The sequence below is a fragment of the Lepisma saccharinum genome, chromosome 25, assembly GCF_977018435.1.
Source record: "Lepisma saccharinum chromosome 25, izLepSacc3.1, whole genome shotgun sequence".
Taxonomy (NCBI): Eukaryota; Metazoa; Arthropoda; class Insecta; order Zygentoma; family Lepismatidae; genus Lepisma; species Lepisma saccharinum.
In genome coordinates this window covers 20,164,200-20,186,884 of record NC_139253.1, presented here as the reverse complement: position 1 = coordinate 20,186,884, position 22,685 = coordinate 20,164,200, and the positions used below count along the sequence as shown (strand labels likewise).

The 22,685-nt window shown below is 38.3% G+C and overlaps 1 protein-coding gene across 1 annotated transcript; it reads left to right on the top strand.

Annotated features, from left to right (window-relative positions):
• Window positions 1-9,491: 9,491 nt before the first annotated feature.
• On the top strand, window positions 9,492-16,099 carry LOC145978715 (zinc finger MYM-type protein 1-like). Its single transcript, XM_083111522.1, has 2 exons — window positions 9,492-9,606; window positions 13,905-16,099. Exons 1-2 carry the CDS (start codon window positions 9,492-9,494, stop codon window positions 16,097-16,099), a joined length of 2,310 nt encoding a protein of 769 aa, XP_082967648.1.
• The last annotated feature ends 6,586 nt before the right edge of the window (window positions 16,100-22,685 follow it).

The following is a 22,685-nucleotide window of genomic DNA, read 5'->3' as shown; positions in this document are numbered from 1 at the left end:
AAGAGCGCCAGGAGAAAGGCGAATGAAAAGGCGACGCGAGCCGGCGCTGAGATCAAGCAAGGAGATCTCGTGCTTGTAAAGAACCACGGCCTGAGCTCGCAGGTCGAAGGAAAAATAAAGAAGTTATTTTTCATGTACGATGGACCATATTTCTGTAAGGGCAAACCTGCAACGAACATCTTGGATCTTGATGATTGTGTAACAGGAAAACAACTCGCGCCGCAGCACGTGGAGAATTGCAAACGATGGAACTGCTCTGAAGAGAAACGGGAAGATTGGATGAAAAGGTATCGCGAAATCTGCAATTTGCCATTGGGCACTTAAGAGACATTGTGAAGGGAAGGTACAATTTGATTTGTTTTGTGTTTTTATTTATATGTCACTTATTTCTATATTATTAACTTCATTGCTATTTTTCAACATTATGTATTTTTGTATTATGTATTATTGATCCTTGTTTACTTGTGTATTATTATTGTGAATCATCAAGGAATTTTTGTGTGAAATTTTATATACAGGGTGCTCACATAAAAAATATTTTTCATGTATAGATTTATATACAGGGTGTTTCAAAAAAGTATTCATATACAGGGTGTTTTAAAAAAATATGTAACCTTCAAAAATCTCCCCAGCCGAGAGCGATTTTCAAGCCTACAATTTTTTTTGAAGTTAGGGGGGGCGAGATATGACAATCAGTTTTTGTCACATACTTTTTTTTATTATTCTATATCCTAGGTTTTCGTTATTTTATATTTTTCTGTAAACTTCGTATCCTCTTGAAGCTTCGGTAGAAAAACACCACGTTTCTGAACCTTTTGTGTTTCTCTGCTTTTGTTGACTTTTCCCCCTTTCGGTCGTAGGAGCTCGGGACTAACAATATGCTTTGATAAATCTTTCACTGTTTTTGAGCGACTTTTGTGCATTTGGCGACGGAAAGTCAACTTGGGAGGCCAATTACTGAAGGAACATGTTACGTACCGGATGAGGGTAGAACTATTCTTTTCACCCCATTCTAACGCAACACGTGTGCCCCAAGAAGCTGGACCAGGCAAAAAATGGACGCTTGACCACCAACGTCGTAACTTCAGATTCCCGCGCCTAAAAGTCAGTCCGTTGTATTCGAAGTTTCAAGCTGTCTTTATATAGTGGCAGAACGAACGAACGCATACAGTCTACCGCCAGTTTTCGAACCGACAACACCTCTGCGACAGTCGGAGTAAAGATTCGGGACTTTGTCTTTTTCTACCGCGCCGTGTATTTTATCCTGCGTGAGTGAGTGACAGTGACTAGTTGTACGAATACGCAGTGTTAATTAGTGACCTGTGCACTGGATTCGCGTTATTCGTTTTGTGACGAGGAACATTAATACAACTATGGCGGGCTAAAATCAAGAGAAGGAGGGCCTTGGGTCTTCCTAGCCTGCATGAAGCCGACAACGCAGCAGATCATCGCTCAGCGTCGCGACGTCACACCACTAAAACGCCGTCGCAAGCGCCACGAAAGCCACAAATGACGCCCACAGCCCGATTAGAAGCCATGAAATGATACCGCCGAAAGCCGCCAGTCGAAACAGCATTCCGAGAGTACTTCGACGCCGACACCGACGCCCGACGAGAATTCTACGGAGAGAGAGAGATAAATTGGAAGATGAAGCGACACCAGCCCACACTTAGATCTACCGTCTAGAAGAGAGATTGAGATAATGAAGCGACACCTACTGCGTCTTGAGACGACGCCGACGTCCCGCGTGAGATTAGCAGCGAGAATCCACGAGTACCCCCGGTAAGGAAACTTCGCGCGTTTTCGCCGTCCCCCTAGAAAGAGAGAGAGAGACGATGCGAAGCAATTAATCGCTCCATTACGAGGCCGACAAGATGATCGCCGTGGTGTTGAAGCGTAAAAGGAAGGTGTGTCCCAGAAGATTGCGAAGTGCCGCTACAAAGAAGTAGCGTGGGGAAGTGTTAGTGTCGCAAAGAGGACCGCGGATTGACGTCCCGCCGCCGTTTCGAGGACTACGGTAAACGTCGCTGAAACGTCTAGAACGCCGAGATGGTATAGTATACTACTGTTAATTTTCTATATGTGTGAGTGATCATCTACCCAAGCCTCCAAAGATCGGCCGTCGGACGAAAAGATACCTGTATTTAAAGTTAAAAGTCGCAAAGGTATTGATTAAATTATTTCTTGCCAACATCATCTAAATTTCACAATTGCTAATTCGGAAGATATATTCACAGCATACTGTTGTTTTTCCACGCTCTGCGCCGAACTGTTGAGTAATATTTTTGTTTATGTCACCTTATATGCTTTACTCGGTAAATATTTGTTTAAAATGGCATAAATCGTGTATCTCTTGCAGAGATCACCTCTCAAGTTTGCTAAGTGAGGAAGTAAATTAACTGCGTGCTATTTTTAATATATTCATACATCGGTGTCTTCATTTTTCAGTCTGTAAACAGGTGTGCCTTGCAGTTGATATCTAAGCCTAATGTTATTGAAGTTCCAAGGCGCATTAGTGATAATTCTACAACAATTATTTAAATGTCTAAATAAATTGCAAGAATAAAAAGTTTACGTGTCATGCCCGTTGGCAGAATGTAATGAGCACGCGCAGATGAAAGTTTAGTATCTTTAATTCTAAGCAAATTAACGTCTTCGGGCGCAGTTTAATATTCATAAGAAAAACTAAATATTGCATGGTGTCTAAAAAAGGGCCAATGTATTTATCTTAATGTAATTTTTCCCCTGCGGTATGAGAGAGTGTGTGAATGCTTGAATGATAGTGAGGGGTTGTGTAATGTGTCTATTTTTGTGTGTTATATAATATACATTTTTGTTATTTATGATTTGACTATGATTTGTGTTCATACAAATAGTATACTAATCCTCATAACTACTGGTATTTATATTTTAGTTCAACGTTAAGTCAGCAAAGCATTTTTGCGGGCTAACATCAATTATTATTATTATCTACGTAATTATTATTTATTATTATTATTATTATTCAACGTCACTTTATGCACGAGTCGGCTATTCGTCGGGGGTAAAAACCGATCCGGTCACACGTACCCTGGAATCAAACCGTTTAGCTGGGCCCGGCACCTAGGAAGGGGACTTCGGTCTCCGGACTAAGTGTCAAACATAGGTCATGTACCTAAGGTCCCGGTGAGACAGTGTTGCCAACAATTGAAATGCAGAAGTTGCTAAATCTTCAACATGCGCTAAAAGTTGCTGAATCAAATTTACAGGTGAAAAAGGCAAAATATATTTTTAAAAAGTGCTGTAAAGAACAACTTAATCAGGTTTATTCCAACCAATAAATTCTTTAACAATCCCAGGGTTGTTAATTTCCCAGGAATTGCAAATAAATTCAATTCCCATCCAGAAGAGAAAATCAGCAAGTGTACATGGGTTCTAGGTCGTAAATAACCTTCTCATGTTTAAAGTATTTCAATTTTCAATTCGATCCAGGATCCTTCTTTCATTATGAATTTCATTACAGTCCAGGAACCTTTTATCTGGATGAATTTAAATACGATCCAGGAACCTTTTTTCCAGCACAATTTAAATATGGTCCAGGAACCTTCTATTATGGATCAATTTAAATACTATCCAGGAACCTTTTTTCTGGAACAATTTCAATACAGTCAAGGAATTTATTTTCAATGAAACAATACACAACTTGGACCAAATTTAAATTGTGTGCAGCAGAAGAACCCAATAGAACCCTTTAGAATTTATGTGTTTTTGGCAGGGGTGAATACAGGGGAGGGGGGATTGTGGTACAGATTGCGCCATCGACATTTTTTCCTTAATGTAATATAAAATTGAACATTTATATATTTTTTCCAAAATAAATGTAAAGACATTTACACCTCAGGTACATCATATTTAATCCATTAGATGAAGAAAATGAAGTATTTAGAGCGATGATGCCCACAGGTGGGATTGTGAACTTACGTTATGTCCAAGCAACTTATCTTTTTTTGGGGTGGGGGCGATTTTTTTGTGATGGAAATTTGATGTGAAACAGTACAATCCAACTCTTACACATTGGGTCTTAAATAGACACGTGGATGCTGGTGGGGGATTGAGGATGAAACAGGGGAGGGGGGCAATATCCGACTACTGAATATAATTGTTAAATCTTAGATTGTCGTGGGAATTTTAGTTAGGGTGGCTGAGCATTAAATTTAGGGGGATATCCAACTCTCTTGTATTAATATTACATCTGAGATTGTAGCGGAAAATGTGGTTTGGAGATTTTTTCTTCTGGAGGGAGTAATATCTAGGTTGAAGGATTGAATATTAAATTTGAGGCGAGGAGATATGGAGCTCTTAATAAAGTGTCAAATCTTAGATTGTCAAGGGATTTCCTTAGGGTTCGAACATTATATTTGGGGACTATATTTAGTGATATGGTATGCGCACGTTTCGGCGCCGAACATGGGAAAAGAGTAAATATCGAGGGATCCCATTAAATTAATATTTTTGCAAGCCTGCAAAGAAATGGATATAAAATTTTCTTGCTCGCTTCGCTCGCAATCTTTCACTAGGGAAATGCGGGTCGGCTATTTTCATGAGACAATTGTGAAGAATTAGACTGTTGCTGCATTACAAGACATAAGAAAATATTATCGATATTTACTAATAATATAATTTCTTAAAATATAATGTTTAGTGTCGGTATACCCAAGTAACCACCACCGTTGGGCCAACTTCAGTCTTTCCGTGGGAAAGGTTGGGTTTACGTTGGTTGGCAAATTGACGTTGGTCTTACGTTGAGCCAACGTTTGCCCAACCATGGTAATGTGAGTCAAAATCATTTTTAAAAACAACTTTTTAATGCTAAGACAACTTTCAGGAGAATGCTGAAAATTCTAGACTTTAAAATAAGTGATTTGTAACAGTGTTTCTTTTCAAATATTACAGTCACAGCACACACTGGAAATATAATATATTTACAATGAAAGTAGAAGCTATTTTTAACTTGCAGTCACTCACCAGTCCTTTGTCAGCCGCCATACATGAAAAATGTGTTGGGAATAGCTTATTGTTTGTCTCTTTTGCTGTAGTAGAACAAGAACATTATTACAGGTATTATTGTGAAGGTGGTTAAGCAATGTTATGTGCAGACTAAATTCCATGAAAGATGGAAAAAATAGTAAACTGTAGAAGGTTTTTGTTGCTACCACTTGAAGGTATGGTGCTTTGAAAATCGTGATACCATGTGACTGAGAAAGTGCTGTGTATTTTTTATTTTCATAAATAACTCGAACTATTGTTTACATTTGGCCTCACATGTACTTGTGCACTTTATTTGACCCAGTAAGAGCTTCAAGAATTAAAAGAAACTCAAAACAAGCTGTTGACAACTTCGGCACCAGCATACATAAAAATCCATCGCTTAAAAACACATAGGATGTAAGAGAAAAAATAATGAAAATAGTCATGGACAATTTGAACAGTAATACTCATGGATCCCACTGTACTACTCGTAACTGTGTACTTCATAGTAACGCCTTGCACATTACTTGATGAAACAGGAAAAATAGTGTCAAATTCGCATTTCTAACTTATTGTTGCAGGGTAATTTTGCTATAATAAGTGAAATTTGCACATAAGATGAAATCCATGTAATCATTGCTGTGGATTACTAAAAAAAATGTAATTACCCCACCCAGAGGGGGCGAGTCCTTTGCAGGAGACACCTTATTATAATCTCGTCCCGGTCTTAGGAATTTCTAGCTAGGGTTCTGAAATTTTCGATCTTAAGTTGTATAAGACTTTATGTTAAATAACCAAATTGTGGGTTATTGAAATCTTGTTCTCCAAGCACAAACACTGTTTAAATACATATTTATATAATTATGACACTTGAGATTGCTGGCTTTCAGTTATTACAACTTTTGAACCATTAACAAATATGGACAGTTTAACAGGCTATTGTATTAAGATAAAATGAATTATTATCTATTCAACAAAATATTTTGAGGTCCATGGTCTGTGACTGTCCAATATTGACAATCACAATTATTATGAAATTATTGAAAAAAAATTAAGGTGCTTGCAACACTGACACATATTTCTTTTGTTTGAAAAGTTGTTGATAAAAATTGAATATCTAAGAAATGGCTGTGAATACTGTCTATCATTGTGATTGTACAAGTGTGGTTAATATATAGGGTGGTCCATATGTCTTGTTACTCCCTCGAATCAATATCTTGTTATCTCTAATTCAGTGTTTCTTTTGAAGAGATGGCTGACACAAGCTCCTACAATGTAGAAGAGCGCCTTGTTGTCAGTGTTTGGACCCATGAACGTCCACATACCGGCAAGACCATGGAGGATGTGCGACGAGATTTCACAAGACGATTCCAATAAAATGTACCACCAAAAGTGACAATACTGCGTTGGGAAAAGAAACTGTTTATGTTTGGATGTATCAAAGACAAACCGAGGCCTGGTGCACCAACCAAAAGACAGAACACATGTGCAGGAGAGGAGGCATCTGTGCTTCGGTCACCACAGAAGTCACTACGCAAACGGTCTGCTGAGCTTGGAATCCCGAAAACAACAATGTTACAACACACGAAGAAGGATCTTCGATTGAAATCCTTTAAATCAGCAAGCGTCAACGAGCTCAGTGATGATGACATGCGTAGACGACATGTGGAAGAATGTTGGAGGTATTTCCGACACTCCCGCAGCGGGCTGACCTTTTCTTCTCCGATGAATGGGCAATATATCGAAGTGCACGTGCAAGGAATGTGTATTTCTGGTCCAAGGAAAATCCGCATTATTACGAAGAGCTGGAAAACAACCCCCCACATGTGATGGTCTAGGTCGGTATGTCCGCTAAACACTTGATAGGTCCCTGTTTCTTCGATGGCGTAGTCAATCAACACTACTATCTCGCCATGTTACGGGCATTTTTTGTTCCACAGCTCCAAAGAATGAGTCTCCTGGGGCGTTCCTGGTTTCAACAGGATGGAGCACCGCCTCACTATGCCATCGCTGTCCGGGAATATTTAAGTGAAGTGTTTCCCAATAGGTGGATAGGACGCGGATCGGTACATCATCCGGCGCCTCTGGATTGCTCTGGATTGGCCTCCCAGAAGCCCTGATCTCTCGTCTTGTGACAATGTCCTCTGGGGCATTATTAAGGAAAAGGTATCACAATAACGATATCAAACAACAGAACAATTAAAGGACGCTACTAGGGCAGCCATTCAGACAACAATAACGAAAAATTTGCTTCGTAAAATCTCACACAGGTCATGGCGCCGTGTCATTTTGTGCCTAGAAAATAATGGTGGTCATACTGACCTTTTGGATGCGTGAACAACATCCTGGTTGACGCTGAATCCATATGTCTTACAAATTGTTATATTGTTATTATCATAATATAAAATTATGTAAAATTGTTGGTGTCACACGACATGTGGAATGAATGGCTACCTCACACTTCATTATATTATATTGTATTATTATCAAGTTATGTAAAATTATGGGGGTAACAAGACATATGGACCACCCTGTAGATTTATATTCGAAATTATGATGTATCTACATTTTTATTTGTGCAATCCGTGAACTTAACTAAAATGTTATTTGGGATTAGGCAAAGGGCCACGTCTCAAATCTTTGGCGACCGTGAAAAGGACTCGATTAATGAAGTGTATTTTCGGATTTTGAGGAACGAATGTATTTAGTTCTCAACTTTTAAATTTGATTGGCCTTGTAAAATTTTGAAACTTGTGTATATTATGGCTGATAAAAAAGGGAAAGAGGTAAGACGACATAATCGTAAGAATGAAACAGTTCTTTACGACAACAATAATCAACATCTGAAGTGCAAGATGGGGAAGTAAGTAAGCAGACTGGTACATCTGTGAATATTGCCTGTTGCAATGATCCTGATAGTGATCTGAGATCTATACAGTGTGTAAGTTGTCTTTCTTGGTATCATGTTAATTGCTTAAGGATAACTGCAACACACTGGCGTATTTATTCTACCACCAGTGAACAATTTTGTTGTTCTAAATGTAATCCCGAATATGATCCTTTCAAATTGCCATCCTATTTTGAAACTGTTACTCCAAATTTTTCTGAACTTCTGGTCACCATTAAAGGTATTAAGCTTTCTATGATGGATAAATTAGATCAGAAGTTTAAGGAATCCAGTGAGCAGCTAAACAAGAAACTGCAGGAATCCAATGATCATTTAAGCAGGAAACAGACAGGTTGTCGACCATGGAAACTACAGTACAAATAATACCATCGGTGAGGCCCTTTAAATCATTGAGGAAACTGGTTCATCTTCATGTTCTCTCGCCCTGTGAAAGTTTATTGGTGATATAGGGTGACATCCTACACACGTCTTCCAGACATACACACGCGGGCACCCCCCTCCCCTGCACACACACGTTTGTATGCTTACAGCACATGCTGTGCCCTCCCAGAAAAAAAAATTCTAAATCCGCCTATGGATATATCTGCTACCAAATAATGAACGTCACTTACCTCGACAGTTCCTTGACATAATTTTGCAACAAGGTTTGCAATATCTTTTGTTATGCCTTCTTGTTGAATATCAAGAGTCTGAAAGTTCGCACGTTTCACTCTCGCAATTCGGATGGAATTCCTCTGAACTTGAATCGACCTTTTCTGAGGTTCTATTTGTGGAAGGTGAAGCTTCAACTTCCATTTTTTGTTTCTTTTGTAAATAATCTAATAACGTATTTCTCCTCTTTTCTCTATCCATCTTTAGTTCCACGTCAAAAATCTATTACACACGCAGAAACGTAGCACACAAAACAACCACTTCGACTTGCTACCTTGCAGACTGCAACTCGCTACAACCCCAGTGAACACCAGCAGTTGCGCAGGAACGGGGGGTACAGGGGTACATTGTACCCCCCCAAAATTTTAAAGGGGGGTACAGTACCCCCCTAAATGCTTAAATCCCATTGTACCCCCTGTACCCCCCTACAGTTCATTTGACAAGGAAAGAAGAAATGTGTGACTCGGAAGATTCAACTTCACAGATTAAAAATTAATTTAAGTTCTTCTAACTCAAACAACTTGAGTAGAATTGAGTTGAACCGTGGCAAAGTCGCAAAAAAAGTCCCCTTCGCTGTTGAAGTGACATTTTGGTTTCCTTCCCTCTGCTACTGACCAGAAGGAGAAAAAAAAACACATTTCAGTCAACACCGAAAAGTTGCAGTCTTCGCTGGACATGCACGGTAATATGATACCCAAGCCGGACTTGAGGGTGGGTATGGGTCCAGCCGGCACCAGTCAACGTAACTTTGGGTTTGTCAGTTCTCACATTCTTTTCTGTTCGAGTGAATTGGTAGTGTAGTTTGGTGCGACACTGGTGTGCAGGGAGCAACTGTCAATGATTCAGTGGCCTGCATACACGTTTTCTTCGAACTTCATTTTCTATCAGAACGTGTATGGAAGTGGTAGTGGGTGTAGTTTAAACAATGGCGAAGAGAAGTATAAAGGACTTTTTTGTTCCAATTCTTGCCAAAGAAAGGAAAGTGGAAACGAGCGAAACAAATGCTGAATGTCGAGAAGAAGATAAATCGATAAAAGAAGGTATGTGATTATATCTTTTTTCTCCAATACTTGATTAACAGCTTTCAAACATGGCTGTATTTGAAGGGAAGTTTAACAGATAAAAATCCTTTCCATTGCTTGTGTTAGTTAGTAAATTACTATTACGCTGCAACATGTAGACTTCTCAATGGTGGTAACGTCGTCGCCGTGTAACAAAGGGGGTCCAGGGTTCGATACTCGCTGGAGGCACATAGTGGTTCAGACCCCACTTTAATCTGTAGGTCCAGTCCCGATTAGCCTAGCTATGCGTAAAGTGGACTTCAAATTCAAACGGTGAAATATGTTTTAGCGGTAAGAATTACAGTAAAACCTCGTTAATCCAGACTAATGTGGTGGGATTAGTTTACCGGTTTAACGAAAGTCCGGATTAACTAAAATAACCTAAAAGAACAGTAGAAAGTGCATTAAAACTCCGCTTATAGCAACAAAACACGTTTATTATGGTGTATTTAAAGGGCATAGGCCTAAATACACTATACAGTACAATAAAATGTATAGCACTACTGTGTACATATAATGCAGTACGAGGGCATTCCTGTGTCAATGCGGCTTCTTCCGAAAGCATTCTGCTTTTTCCCCTTTTTTCTTTTCCTTTTGCCTGTCCGGATTAAGCGGAGTCCGGCTTATCAGGGTCCGGATTAACGAGGTTTTACTGTACTTCTAAGGTAAAATCGGTATGGTGTTTCTTCGCTGTTTTAATACAAAAATGTTAATAAATTGCTTCTACTACTAAATTTTATTAAAATTGGCCGGAAAAATTGAACTTTCCTTTCTTAACCAATGTGTATGTATATATACACACGGCTATGCTTATAAGATAGACGTAACGAAACGTGGAGGTCGGAAATCAGGGCTAGTACGTTTAGATTAGCGCTAGTATAAACGGAATGAGTTTCATGTAATAATTCATAAACATACATTTTTTTAAGAGAGCAATATTTTCAATGTACTAGTTACGTAAGGTTAGATCAGTGGAAGTCTGTGAGGCAGTGGTGCTACAACGCCAGAGATTTTAGGTTATAATTCTTAGTAAGGAGCTGTCTATTTACATACTACATCAATTCACCATTCATCCTCATTGTCACGATTAGCCAAATGTGGAACAAAAGCCATGGAACAAAATAAGAAAAATGCAATTCGAGAAATTATTTTATTATATTTATGAAAATCAATAAAGTAAATAAAAAATAAACTCGACTCCGTGGCGCAATAGTCCTTTAGGGTCCAGGATATGCTGAGCACTTTTTCATTGGCTCATGCATGATTATAGAGCACTGAATCCTATCGCTGCTGTTTTCTGCCTTTGAAGACCTTAATCCGCTATTATTGCTTTCAAGTAGCTCTGCAATTGTCCTCACGATACTGGGTTAACATCGAAATCTTGGAGCTCACACCTCCATAAAATCTAGTAGCGCACTCTTAGTTTTAGTTAAGCTATAGTCTTTTTGAATTAACAAGAATTATTGATAGCCAGCCCTCGTAGCGGAGTGGTTAGCACATCACTGTCAGACGCCAGGGATTCCGGGTTTGAATCCTGGCTTGGGCTTGGATATTTGTGAGTATCCATTCATCAATTTCATCATATCATCAGTCATCCCCATCTTCGCAATTAGCTAAAAGTGGCACAAAAGCGAAGTAAAATAAATCAAGTCAATCAATCAATCAAGAATTATTGATACGCAAATAATAAAGATATTTCTGATATAGTGTTTCGTAATTAGTTAACTATTTACCCTAATATGAAAAAAATAAGGTAATTTTCCCCACTGGGTCTATAATAAAAGGGCATTCTTAATTCTCTGGTTTGTCTTATTTAATTTTGTAGAAAATATACTCCTATTTACTTAGTGTGCTTTCTGACCACGAAATATGTAGCTAATGGTTGATCGTGTTGATAGTCTTGGTAATTTTTACGTCGCTTTGCTATGTGAAATTGATGAAAAGGACATTCATTTTGAATCCTACACTTGAACCTGAAACTATTCGTAGCGAGTTAGCGTGTTATTGGATTGAAAATGGTCCTTAATTATAAATTTGTTGAACACTCCTGACTGAAATATTGTTTAATTTGCCAATTTAAATGAGAAAGTTTGTAATTTAAGCAGCGTTGCCAGACGCATACGCACAGAATCCACGAAAGCTGCTGTGAAATTACACACACTGATTTTGAAATTACACCTATATTTCTTACATATGCCGAAAGGGAGGGGGGGGGGTTCAAGCGCAAGCAGGTTAGAAACATTATTTTTGCTTTATTTGATTGCTTTCTTAAATTCCTCATAAGTAAGGGTGTCCGGAGGATTGAGCGTGAGGCGTTGTACAGTGGGATCCATGAGTATTACCGTGCAAATTGTCAATGGCTATTTTCATTCATTTTTCTCTTACATCATATGTGTTTTTTAACGATGGATTTTTATGTATGCTGGTACAGAAGTTGTCAACAGAGTGTTTAGAGTTTTCTTTTAATTCTTGAAGCTCTTATTGGATCAAATAAAGTGCACGAACATGGTGATGGACAATTTACACGGTAATACTCATGGATTCCACTGTACCCTATGGACTGGATCGATTTTTTTCTGGAAGACAGTGACTTGGAGGAAAATGCCTTTCTTCTCCTCTTGAAAAATGCGTCGCTTTGAAAAAATCTCGCACATTTTTATAAGCAAAGTTGGTGTGGGGGGGTGGGGAGCAGAACGGGACAAAGTCACCATAGGATCGTTCAGTAAGTCTTTAACAAAAATTTACAAAGCAACCTGTATATGTAGCATACACGACTGGCTAGTGTATCACAATTCATCGGTTTGTGGCGTATTGTAATAAATTTATTGAGCTTTGACTAACAAAATATTCTTAAAAAATCCATTATTATAGTTTGTCCAAATAATTTCATAAAAGTTAAGATGTTCCTATTTTCTAATGGGCGTGATCATTGTGGCATTTTAATAATTCGAGTGTCGACATCTATGGCAGAGCAGTGCTCTATGACACTCGGCGTCGTCTCTTGTTCGAATCCCAGCATGGGCGTGGTTGTTTTTGTCAGTGTCCCTTCATCAATTTCATCACGCACAGCGCGCTACGATACCGGGTTTGAATCCCGGCCTGGTTATGGACGCTCTCTACTGTGATTGTCCTTTAATCAATTTCATCGTATCAGCACTCATCCTCATCTTCGCGATTAGCCAAAAGTGGCTGAAAACTGAGTATAATAAACCAAATCATTCAATCAATCAACTTCATTAGTATATCGTCGTTAGGGGGTGGATTTATGTCAGAGAATATTCAATTATTATTTGTCTGCGTTTATGTGCACTTAATAAGGCCAAAACATGCATTAAAAGTAGCATAATATGCACTATAAATTTTAAAAGCGTGTCCGAAAAATTGTGTTATTATTGTCTACGTATATATTTCTTGACATTTTCAATTAGCTGCTTTGATTTAGTGTCAGTAGAATGAGAGAAATTAACCCCCCTCGCCCCAGCTTTCCAACAGTTGTCGTCAGCACTGTCCACCACGGCCAGTACCTCCAAGGACCTCCCTTCCTCCAACCCCTGCCCTTCTCAAGTTTCCTGTCCCTTCCGTTCCTTTGTGAATGCAGCAGGGAGAGGTAATATTTTAAACTGTTACAGTGGATCTCTCTAAGAAAGACCCAAGCAGCAAATTTTGTTTTGTTCATTTCTTGATATAGAAAATACATGATCTGCGAACGACAGAAAAAATAGTGTCAACAAAATTTGAGATATTGGAGCATTTTTATCAGAATACACACACAATCCACACACGTTTCCATTACACACATTGGCAACGCTGATATTTAAGTTAAAGCTATAAAAATCAAAACATTACATAATTCTTTCTAAAGTTAGTATTACTCTCTGGCATATTTTCATGGTGTTCATTCTTTTAAAGCTCTAATTGCGTTTAAGTTGGGTAAATCCCATATGTTTGTTACACAGGTGGAAAAACAGTAGTAAGATACATCAGGGCTAGCTCTTGTGCTTCCAAACCACGAAATTGTATAATTTTATTAATTTGTCTTGTACAAAGTTAGTATTTTGAAGGTTTAAATCAACGAAGAATCACATAAGAATATTTCAACTTTGAAAATTAATACTTTAAAATTGATTTTAAGGGAATCCTGAGAATACTGACATATACTTATGATATGGCGAATAAGTTCTTATAGTATTTGCATTAACTATATTTAAAGGATTTTTAATTGCACTTATTTAAACACAGGGATAAGTACTTATTATTTCCTGAATTTTCCGTTCCAGATGTGCGTGCTGAAATGAGTGATGTTGTAAGCTCTTTAAAAAAATCTCTTAAAGATTCTTCTGAAGAAACATCTTGTTCTGGAAGTGGAAGTTCCAATATGTTTGACAACAGACCATATCACCCCTTCAATATTTCACCACAGATAATTAATGGGCGTAAGTTCTACTTTCAAACGAAGCTCTATCGTGAGTATCCTTGGCTTCATTACAATTCATCCATAGAAGGATTTTCTTGTTATTATTGTTGCAAGGCACTGAAGAAAGGACTCTTTCGACAAAAGTATGATGAAGTAGTGAAAGTGTCCGATCTCGTGAATGGTCGTGGATTCCGTAAATGGAATAAAGCAAATGAGAAACTGACTTCACATGAATGCAGTCCACTTCATAAGGACGCTGTAACGAAACTCGGTGGTCTTGAATCCATTCCAATTTGCAGTGTGCTTTCTTCTGCAAAGAACGAACAGCAGAAATGTGCAAGAGTGGCTTTGCGTGCAATGATTAATTCTTTGCGTTTCTTGGCTAGGCAGGGAATTCCTTTGCGAGGACATTACAAGGAAAGTGGAAATGTATATCAGCTCAATCAACTCAGAAAAGATGAAACACCTCAACTTGAACAGTTTTTGAAAAGAAAAAAGGACTTCAGTTCTGATGTTATTCAAAATGAAATACTACAAATTATGGCTCACTGTGTTTTACGAGAAATAATTTCTGAAGTAAGAGAGAACAAGTTATTTAGCCTAATTGTCGATGAGACTTGTGACATTAGCTGTAAAGAGCAAGTTTCAATCAGTGTGCGAACAGTAAATGACTTAGAGGTACGTGAATGTTTTTTGGGTCTATACGAAACATCTAACACAACAGGAAGTGCTCTGCATGACATTATTATCGATGCTTTGCAGCGATTTAACTTGCCCTTAGAACATCTTAGAGGACAATGTTATGATGGGGGCGCTAACATGTCTGGTGTAAGAAAAGGCGTTCAAGCATTAATCAAACAGAAACAGCCTTTAGCATTATTTGTACACTGTAATAACCACAATTTAAACTTGGCTCTTCAAGATACCACAAGAACCATCCCTCTTTTGAGAGACACAATGAACTTGATAAATGATATTGGTGTATTTCTAAAGGATTCTCCAAAAAGAATATCACAGTTCAAAGACATCAAAGCTGCTGAAGGAGTGTCGGAGTTTACCTCACCTCGCCCTCTGTGCCCAACAAGATGGTCAGTTCGTACGTCAGCTTTACATGCGATAGTTGAAAATTATTCTGCATTATTAGCGTTCTTCGAGAACATTTCTAGTGCTCCTAGTGATTCTTCAAGCAAGGCCCGTGGTCTTCTTGACAACCTAATGAAAGGATCTACAGTCTTTGGAATCTTACTTTGTCAGTTAATTTTTGCGCCTACTGAAAAACTAAGTATCTCTCTTCAGAAGTCTTCCCAAACAGTCATCGGTAGCAGAGAAGCTGTTGAAGTAGTATTGAATCATCTGAAAGGAAAGCGAAATGATGAAACATTTCAGAAAATTTGGAATAATGTCCACCAATTAATAGAGGACTATGATTTACTTCCACCGCTGCTACCTAGAGTACGGTGTCCACCCAAACGTTTAGAGCATTCTGAGAAACCAGCTGAACCTCATAGGTGGTCCTCTGTTGAAGATATGTACAAAACAGTATTTTTTGAAGCACTAGATAATATTTGCGGAGAAATATCGTATAGATTTGATCAGCCTGATTTCAAAACCTACTGCGAACTGGAAAATCTAGTACTTTTGTCACCTGAAAATTGGAAGCAGTCTATGATAACTGAAGCTGAAAAGAGGGGAATTCCAGCAACAAAACTGAAATTGGAGATGGAGATGTTTTCAAGACTTTCGGAGATAAGAGGAATCCATCAAGTTGTAGCAAAATTCAGAAGTTTACACAAGGAAACTAGAAACCTTTTTCCCTTGATTGAGGCATTATTGAAGGAACTTCTTGTAATTCCAGCAACATCAGCAACTGCTGAGAGAAGCTTCTCCACATTGAAGAGGATTAAGACTTACCTAAGGAGCACAATGTCACAAGAACGATTGAATCACCTTTGTGTGCTTCATGCTTATCAACACCATTTAGACAACTTGGACCTGGCAGTATTGATGAAGGAATTTGTTAACAATGAGTACAGAAAAAGTGTATTTGGAAAAGTGTAAAGGCAGGGAAATAACACTTTAGTTTTCATGTTGCTTTCTTAAATATTGAAATGAGTTGAAATATTGAAATATGTTTAGGTTCATGAAGTGTAATTACAACATAAAATTTGCATTCCATTTATGTGTATGCAGTGGATGTACAGTATTGCCAGGTTATCTTGAAGTACATTTTCCCATGTTTTATGCAGTAATACTACTGAAAAAGTATAGCTTATTTGAGACTTATTATTGTTGCATTATTTTAACGATTATATCATTGAAATTCTGTAGCAAATTCAACTTTTAATTAATAATATAGTCATCACAGTACCGAAAGCATGACATTTTACTTTTAAATAGTTGTTTTATTCTCGCTTACATATTCATAAATGTTACTACGTATGCATGAGGTTTGAGAGATTTGCAACATTTAGGTTCATCATTGTCATTTAAACTTTCAATCTGAAAGCAGATAAATAATGCTTCTAAGCTACTATATGTACACCCCCATATGTGTTAGGTTATTTGTACCAGAAAGAAATCTGTGGACATGATTATATATATATATAATGTGGACGTGTGTCCACAGATATATATATATATATATATATATATATATATATATATATATATATACACACACACACACACGTCCACATTATATATATATATATATATATATGTATATATATATATGTATGTATGTATGTATGTATGTGTGTGTGTGTGTGTGTGTGTGTGTGTGTGTGTGTGTGTACATATGAAGAACCAGACATACACGGACAGACAAAGAGGTGGACTTTGTACCCCCCCAAATCAGAAACGTTCCTGCGCCACTGAACACCAGGACTTGGGACAAAGATACCGGGCGAGTGTTTGTGGTTTGGAATGTCTGAACCATGCATCCAGCTTGGTCCAGCTCAAATTACGTCACCAGTGTTGACAGCAACCAGTAGTGTCAGTGTCAGTAGTGTTGGCAACTGCTAAATTATTTACGCAGAAATTCAAGTGACATCTTTCACAAATTTTACAAGAAAATTCAATAAACTGAAGGCTGGAAATTGGTTGAGGAAAAAAAATATCTAATTTGTAAAGAGCACAAGAGTAAATCGTATAATATTTTGGCATATTAATTGTTTTTATTTTGTTTATGAAACTGACTGGGCCAGTTGGGCTATATAACGCATCCCTCCCTTCCTCCCGGCATGCTTTGTACAAAACTTCGCTTGCCTCCTTCGTAAAACCATGCTTCGCTACTGCCTGCAACAATTATTATTATTATTATTATAATTATTGATATTTTGAAATAAATATGCATCCAGGTGCGAGATAAGTTTTTGACTGACTTTGCTCTGCTGGCATAAATGGTATAAGAAGGGGAAAGAAAGAAAAGGGAAGTTAGCAGCACTGTCGTAACAGGAAAGGGAGGGTCATTCTCTTAAAGAGGGTCATAGTGGGTGAAAGAAAGGAGAGGAGGGATTCCTTCCAGGCACGTATCCAGAGGGGGGGCTTAGGGGGCTCGAGTCCCCCCGAAAGTTTTAGGTTTACACTAGATAAAAAGAGGTTTTTGATTTCTTGTGGTGTGAAATAAAATAATGTGACAATAATTTAAGGAGAGAAATAATTATCGAGGCAAGACGGAGAATGTTCCGTAACCCTGTTATTGATAATAGCACGTATCCAAGATGGGGCACAGGGGGCTAGACCCTCTAGCCAGGAAATTTTTCAGTTTACGTTAGATAAAATTAGGTTTTTGGCTTCTTAAATAATGTGAAAATAATGTAAGGAGAGAAATAATTATCGAGGCAAGTCGGAGCATGTTATAGTTATAGTTATAGTTGATGGCTCGAGCCCCCCCCCCCTCAGGAAATTTTTCAATTTACACTAGATAAAATTAGATTTTTGGCGTCTTGAATAATGTGAAGATAATAAATTTATAAATCTGAGAGAAATAATTATCGAGACAAAACGGAGAGTGTTCTATAACCCTATTATTGTCTATAGCACGTATCCAAGGTGGGAATCAGGAGGCTCGAGCCCCCCTTCAGGATTTTTTTCTGTTTACAGTAGATAAAACTAGGATTTTTTCTTCTTGAATAATGTGATGATAATTTGGGAGAAATAATTATCGAGACAAGATGGAGAATGTTCTATAACCCTGTTATTGTTAATAGCACGTATCCAAGCTGGGGTTGATGTGGCTCGAGCCCCCCCGGATTTTTTTATTTTACACTAGATAAAATCAGGTTTTTGGCTTTTTGAATAATGTGACGATGATTTAAGGAGATAGACAATTATCGAGGCAAGACGGAGAATGTTCTATAACCCTGTTGTTGATAATATTGCACGTACACTTTTCTTGTGCTCTCGGTGTTGTCGCAGCGCACTTAAGCACTATGTAGAGACTTGCCAGCATTTGGAAGCTGCACAACAAAGGTAGCACCACGCGTAGGGCGATTCGTTGTAATTTCTAATCTCTGGAAGGCGGGAGAGGGTACGTTCTTGAATGAGAGGAGTCAACTACTGGCGATATTAACGAATCGTTTTATCTGCGGAACGTTCTAGAATATAATGAGGATATAAATACGCGGATTCAATTTTTCGGTTGATCTGTACAAAGAATCGGTTAATGAGATTTCAGAGGTAAGAGTGACAATTCATACAGTCGATTGGCGATCAGATCAGTCAGCGTCCTCTGGTTGCTTTATAAGATATAGTGATTCGAAAATGAAGACATTGACGACAGCAGAATTTCCGGGGCCTCAGTGTAGTGCTAGTTCGGTTCGAGAGCCGAAGAGATCAAAGGTCTCTCTCTAAAGTGAATATTTCAGCAGTACCGGATATTGGAGTGGTTTATTAAAACAGAAATAAACTGCATAGATCAACTGAAAAGCAAAGTTTTGAGTGATGATTTAGTTTTGCCAGAACTAAATTTCGTATATGCAGTCCGAGAATTTCATGGTATAAAAATACTTTTGTTTAAGCCTACTGGGTTCGAAACACATTCAAACTCTTAACTACCATAAAGAGACAGCCGAAAATTTTATGAATGCCGAGAAGAGAAAGCAAGAAGATGTTGCATGTGTAGACATTTTAGGCGGAAATTGCAGGCTCTACCAGGACCCAAATCAGGGCTCTACCAACTGAGCCACCTAGCCATCCTTGACTTCAACCGATTTTTCGTTGAAATGTCTACATAGTACATGTTCTGTGTATATCAAATCGTAAGGTGTTGCCTGTATAGTGAACAAACACAGAAAATATAGGAGAGAGAAGAAAACTGAGGAGCATTCCCACCGGTTGAGGAGAATTTTTTTCTGTGGTCAACACGAGCTACTACTTCGAGGTGACAATGACAGTGGCCTAATAAGGGAGATTTCACACCCTGTCGCCTGAGGATTTCACAAATCGAAATTAGGTTTGTGCGGCCTTTTGTGTCGCTACGGTGTGAAACGTTGCTGTTGATTGGCCCATTCCAATCGACATGTATCGCGTGTCCCTTCGGTCTGAAACCTTCCTAAGTCTTGAAAATCCAAGTCACAAGGATGGAAAATTAGGGTCTTGTTAAGGTTAGGTGTGAAGGCAGGCAGACGACAGCACCCTAAAGGATCATATCCAAACCTGCAGGAAGAACGCATCTTACTTCAATCTCCAATACGATGATAGAAACTTCTGGTGAGTTGATTTTAAAAAATGTCCGAGATAAAGAGAGGCGTGCCCAGGATTTTCGGAAGGGAGAGGGGGAATACTGGATCAAATGGGGTTATTACCTCACCAAACCTCCCTTGGGCACGTCACTGGAGATAAATGAGTAAGCATTTCATCATACTGGGAGACGAAACATTAGATGTGTTGGGAACGGAAGGGTTTTCACTGTGCATTAATTGTTTCGTGATCCACCTGCATTCGAGAAGACTTCCTTTGTTTCGTGCCGATATATGACAAGACAGCGGAAGCTGTGACAGGCATTTTTGAACACTTGTGAGTGCTAAGGCCTGAATCTGAACAATTTGGTGGGTTTCGGCTTTTATAAGAGCTGAAAAATGGGAGGACAAGACACGTTAGTGGTGTTCAGGCTCGAATCAGAGAGAAATATTCGAGAGCTGTCTGCGTCCAGTTCGCAGCCCACAATTTGAATCTCGCTTTGTCGAGTGGATTGTCCATCCCGTGCATGTGTAACAGCTTCGTAAAAACATTCAAAGACACCATAGATGTTTTTATGTCTGATGAGATGAAATGGACAAACACACATACTAAGATGGTTCCGGCACACAATATTAATTCATGGAAACAGAGGAGTCGAGTGGTAAAAAATGTTACGATTTCACGTTCTGATTAAAATGACAGCCTTACAGTGGCAACGATTTAAGAGATAGTTGTTCCCCATTTTTTATTTTTTTGCCTCAACATTATGACATCTTAATGTTAAGCCTTGGCTACCAAGAGAAAGTAAACTTTCCTTGCAACGCCCTCCGCACCCCCCCCCCCCCACCCCGCGTTTTGGAACCCAATTGCCACCTCTGGTCTTAAACACACAATTGTGAGGTTCTTACTATACCCCTTAAAAAAATGGTGTTGAGCCCCCCCCGAAAGGAATTCCTGGATACGTGCCTGATTCCTTCAGTTCGCATTCCAAGGATTACGGCTCTTTTCTTGACCATACCGAGAAGGAAATTCTATTTCCTTTTCAGTGACTAAGGAATGAATGAATGCCTGTGCATTGCTGTTACTCAACTCCAATATTATCAAAAGTAATTGAAGAAGCAAAATACATTTCTCATTGCCAAATGTAAACATTTTACAATATTTGCGATTTGGTACTCAAACACATTTATTAAATCAAATTTATTTCACTTTTGCTTTGAATTTTTTTAAATTACGAAACCAATGGGAGGGTTTAACCCCCACCAACCCGCCCTGGGCACGGCACTGTAAACAGTAATGATCTATTGACATAAAAGCACACATCACAGCGATGGTCTAGTCTGAAGTTATAACTCAAGTGTTGGAGTCCGCCCAATGTATAATTATTATTTTATTTTGCGCAGCAATTTTCATTAACAAATAATTGAACTTGAAATATTCTGATTAATTCACCTTTTCCGTGTTCTAAATGGAACATGCCAATTAAAATCAGCACTTGCCAAATTTATTGATATTGACCAGAGGAAACTAAAGGATTCCATTAGATCCAGTAGTTGTGAGCTACTTTAAACCAATGTAAACAAGCCTGGCTATAATCAAACTATTATTCTCCATGATTTTACCATAATTTATTTAGTAATATTGAATTACAAGGGTACATATTAATTAACGTATAGTGTTAAAATAAAAATAATATATTTTAAAATAGCTGGGATTAAAGCATCGACTTAAAAAAATACGGGACCCCAGGCTCACGAAGGTTGAGAACCACTACCCTAACCTAAGACCCACCTTGGGTTATAAAAGTTTGGAAGAAAACGTATGTTGAACATAATATGAATAATGAATAAATTAATGAATAAATAAAATAAAGAATGAATAAATAAAATAAGTTTACATAGAATGACAACAAAGTGCCAAAAAAGTACACAACTGACAAGAACACTGAAAAATAACCTGAGAGGACTCAATGACACATTAATATCCTCCCCTAATTCGAGCTTACGACTCTTGTTGCTTAGCTCGGTATGCTATAACTTGACAAGTTTAAAAACAAGACGCTGCAATCCATTGTTTGCGCACCTCACATCACATTTCCCCACTCCATTGTCTGGGGCGACGTTCATTCGCAGTGTTGCAAACTGGAGGGAGCTGAATCCTCGGAGAATTTTCAACGAAATTTGAATGTGAAAGGCATGAATTAGTATCCCGTCACCTACGCTACCTATTGATTGCGCTAGATTCTAAATACATTTTGATATTTTCCCTTTAAACCTTAAATGAATTAAGTTATATTAGGGATATTTCTTACCAGCATAAGAAATGTATGAAATAAAACGATAGAAAAATGAAAAATATATAAACGATAGAACTGAGCTCACCTTCTAAATGTTTTCCAGTTCTCCTTCTTCAGTTTCACTCTCCCACTCATCCGAGTCTGTGTCTAACGATGAATCTGTGTCCGTGTCTGAATCGGCTTCACCAAGTCTAATTCAGTTCATCTACACGCTCGTCCATAAGTCCATCTCTTTCAAAGTAAGAATTTTGCAGCCAAGAGTAAAGAGCATGACCATTTCAATGCTTTAGAAAAGAACACAGGCAAGCGTGTTATCAGATTGCGTTCTCGTAGTGATTGTTGTAGGATAAACAAACGAACCACCACCCCACTAGTTAAAAAAAAACAAAAAAAACCTGGCCACTGCTCGATGTCGCATTCAGAAAATGAAGTCATTCGCCCAGTAGTTTCTCTTCGGTATAAACCTTAACGCTCGTGCATAATACTACAGTTTACGATCGGCGCACCGCACGCATTTTGAAAGGCCGGATTAAATAAAATTAACCACTGATATAATAGGAGCCTGCATGCACCGTCACGCTAAACAGTGAAAATTGTTTGTCGTATTTGTTTTAGTTTAATTTTGCTGAGTTGGCACCACTGGTACTCTCAACGGCAGACCAGTGA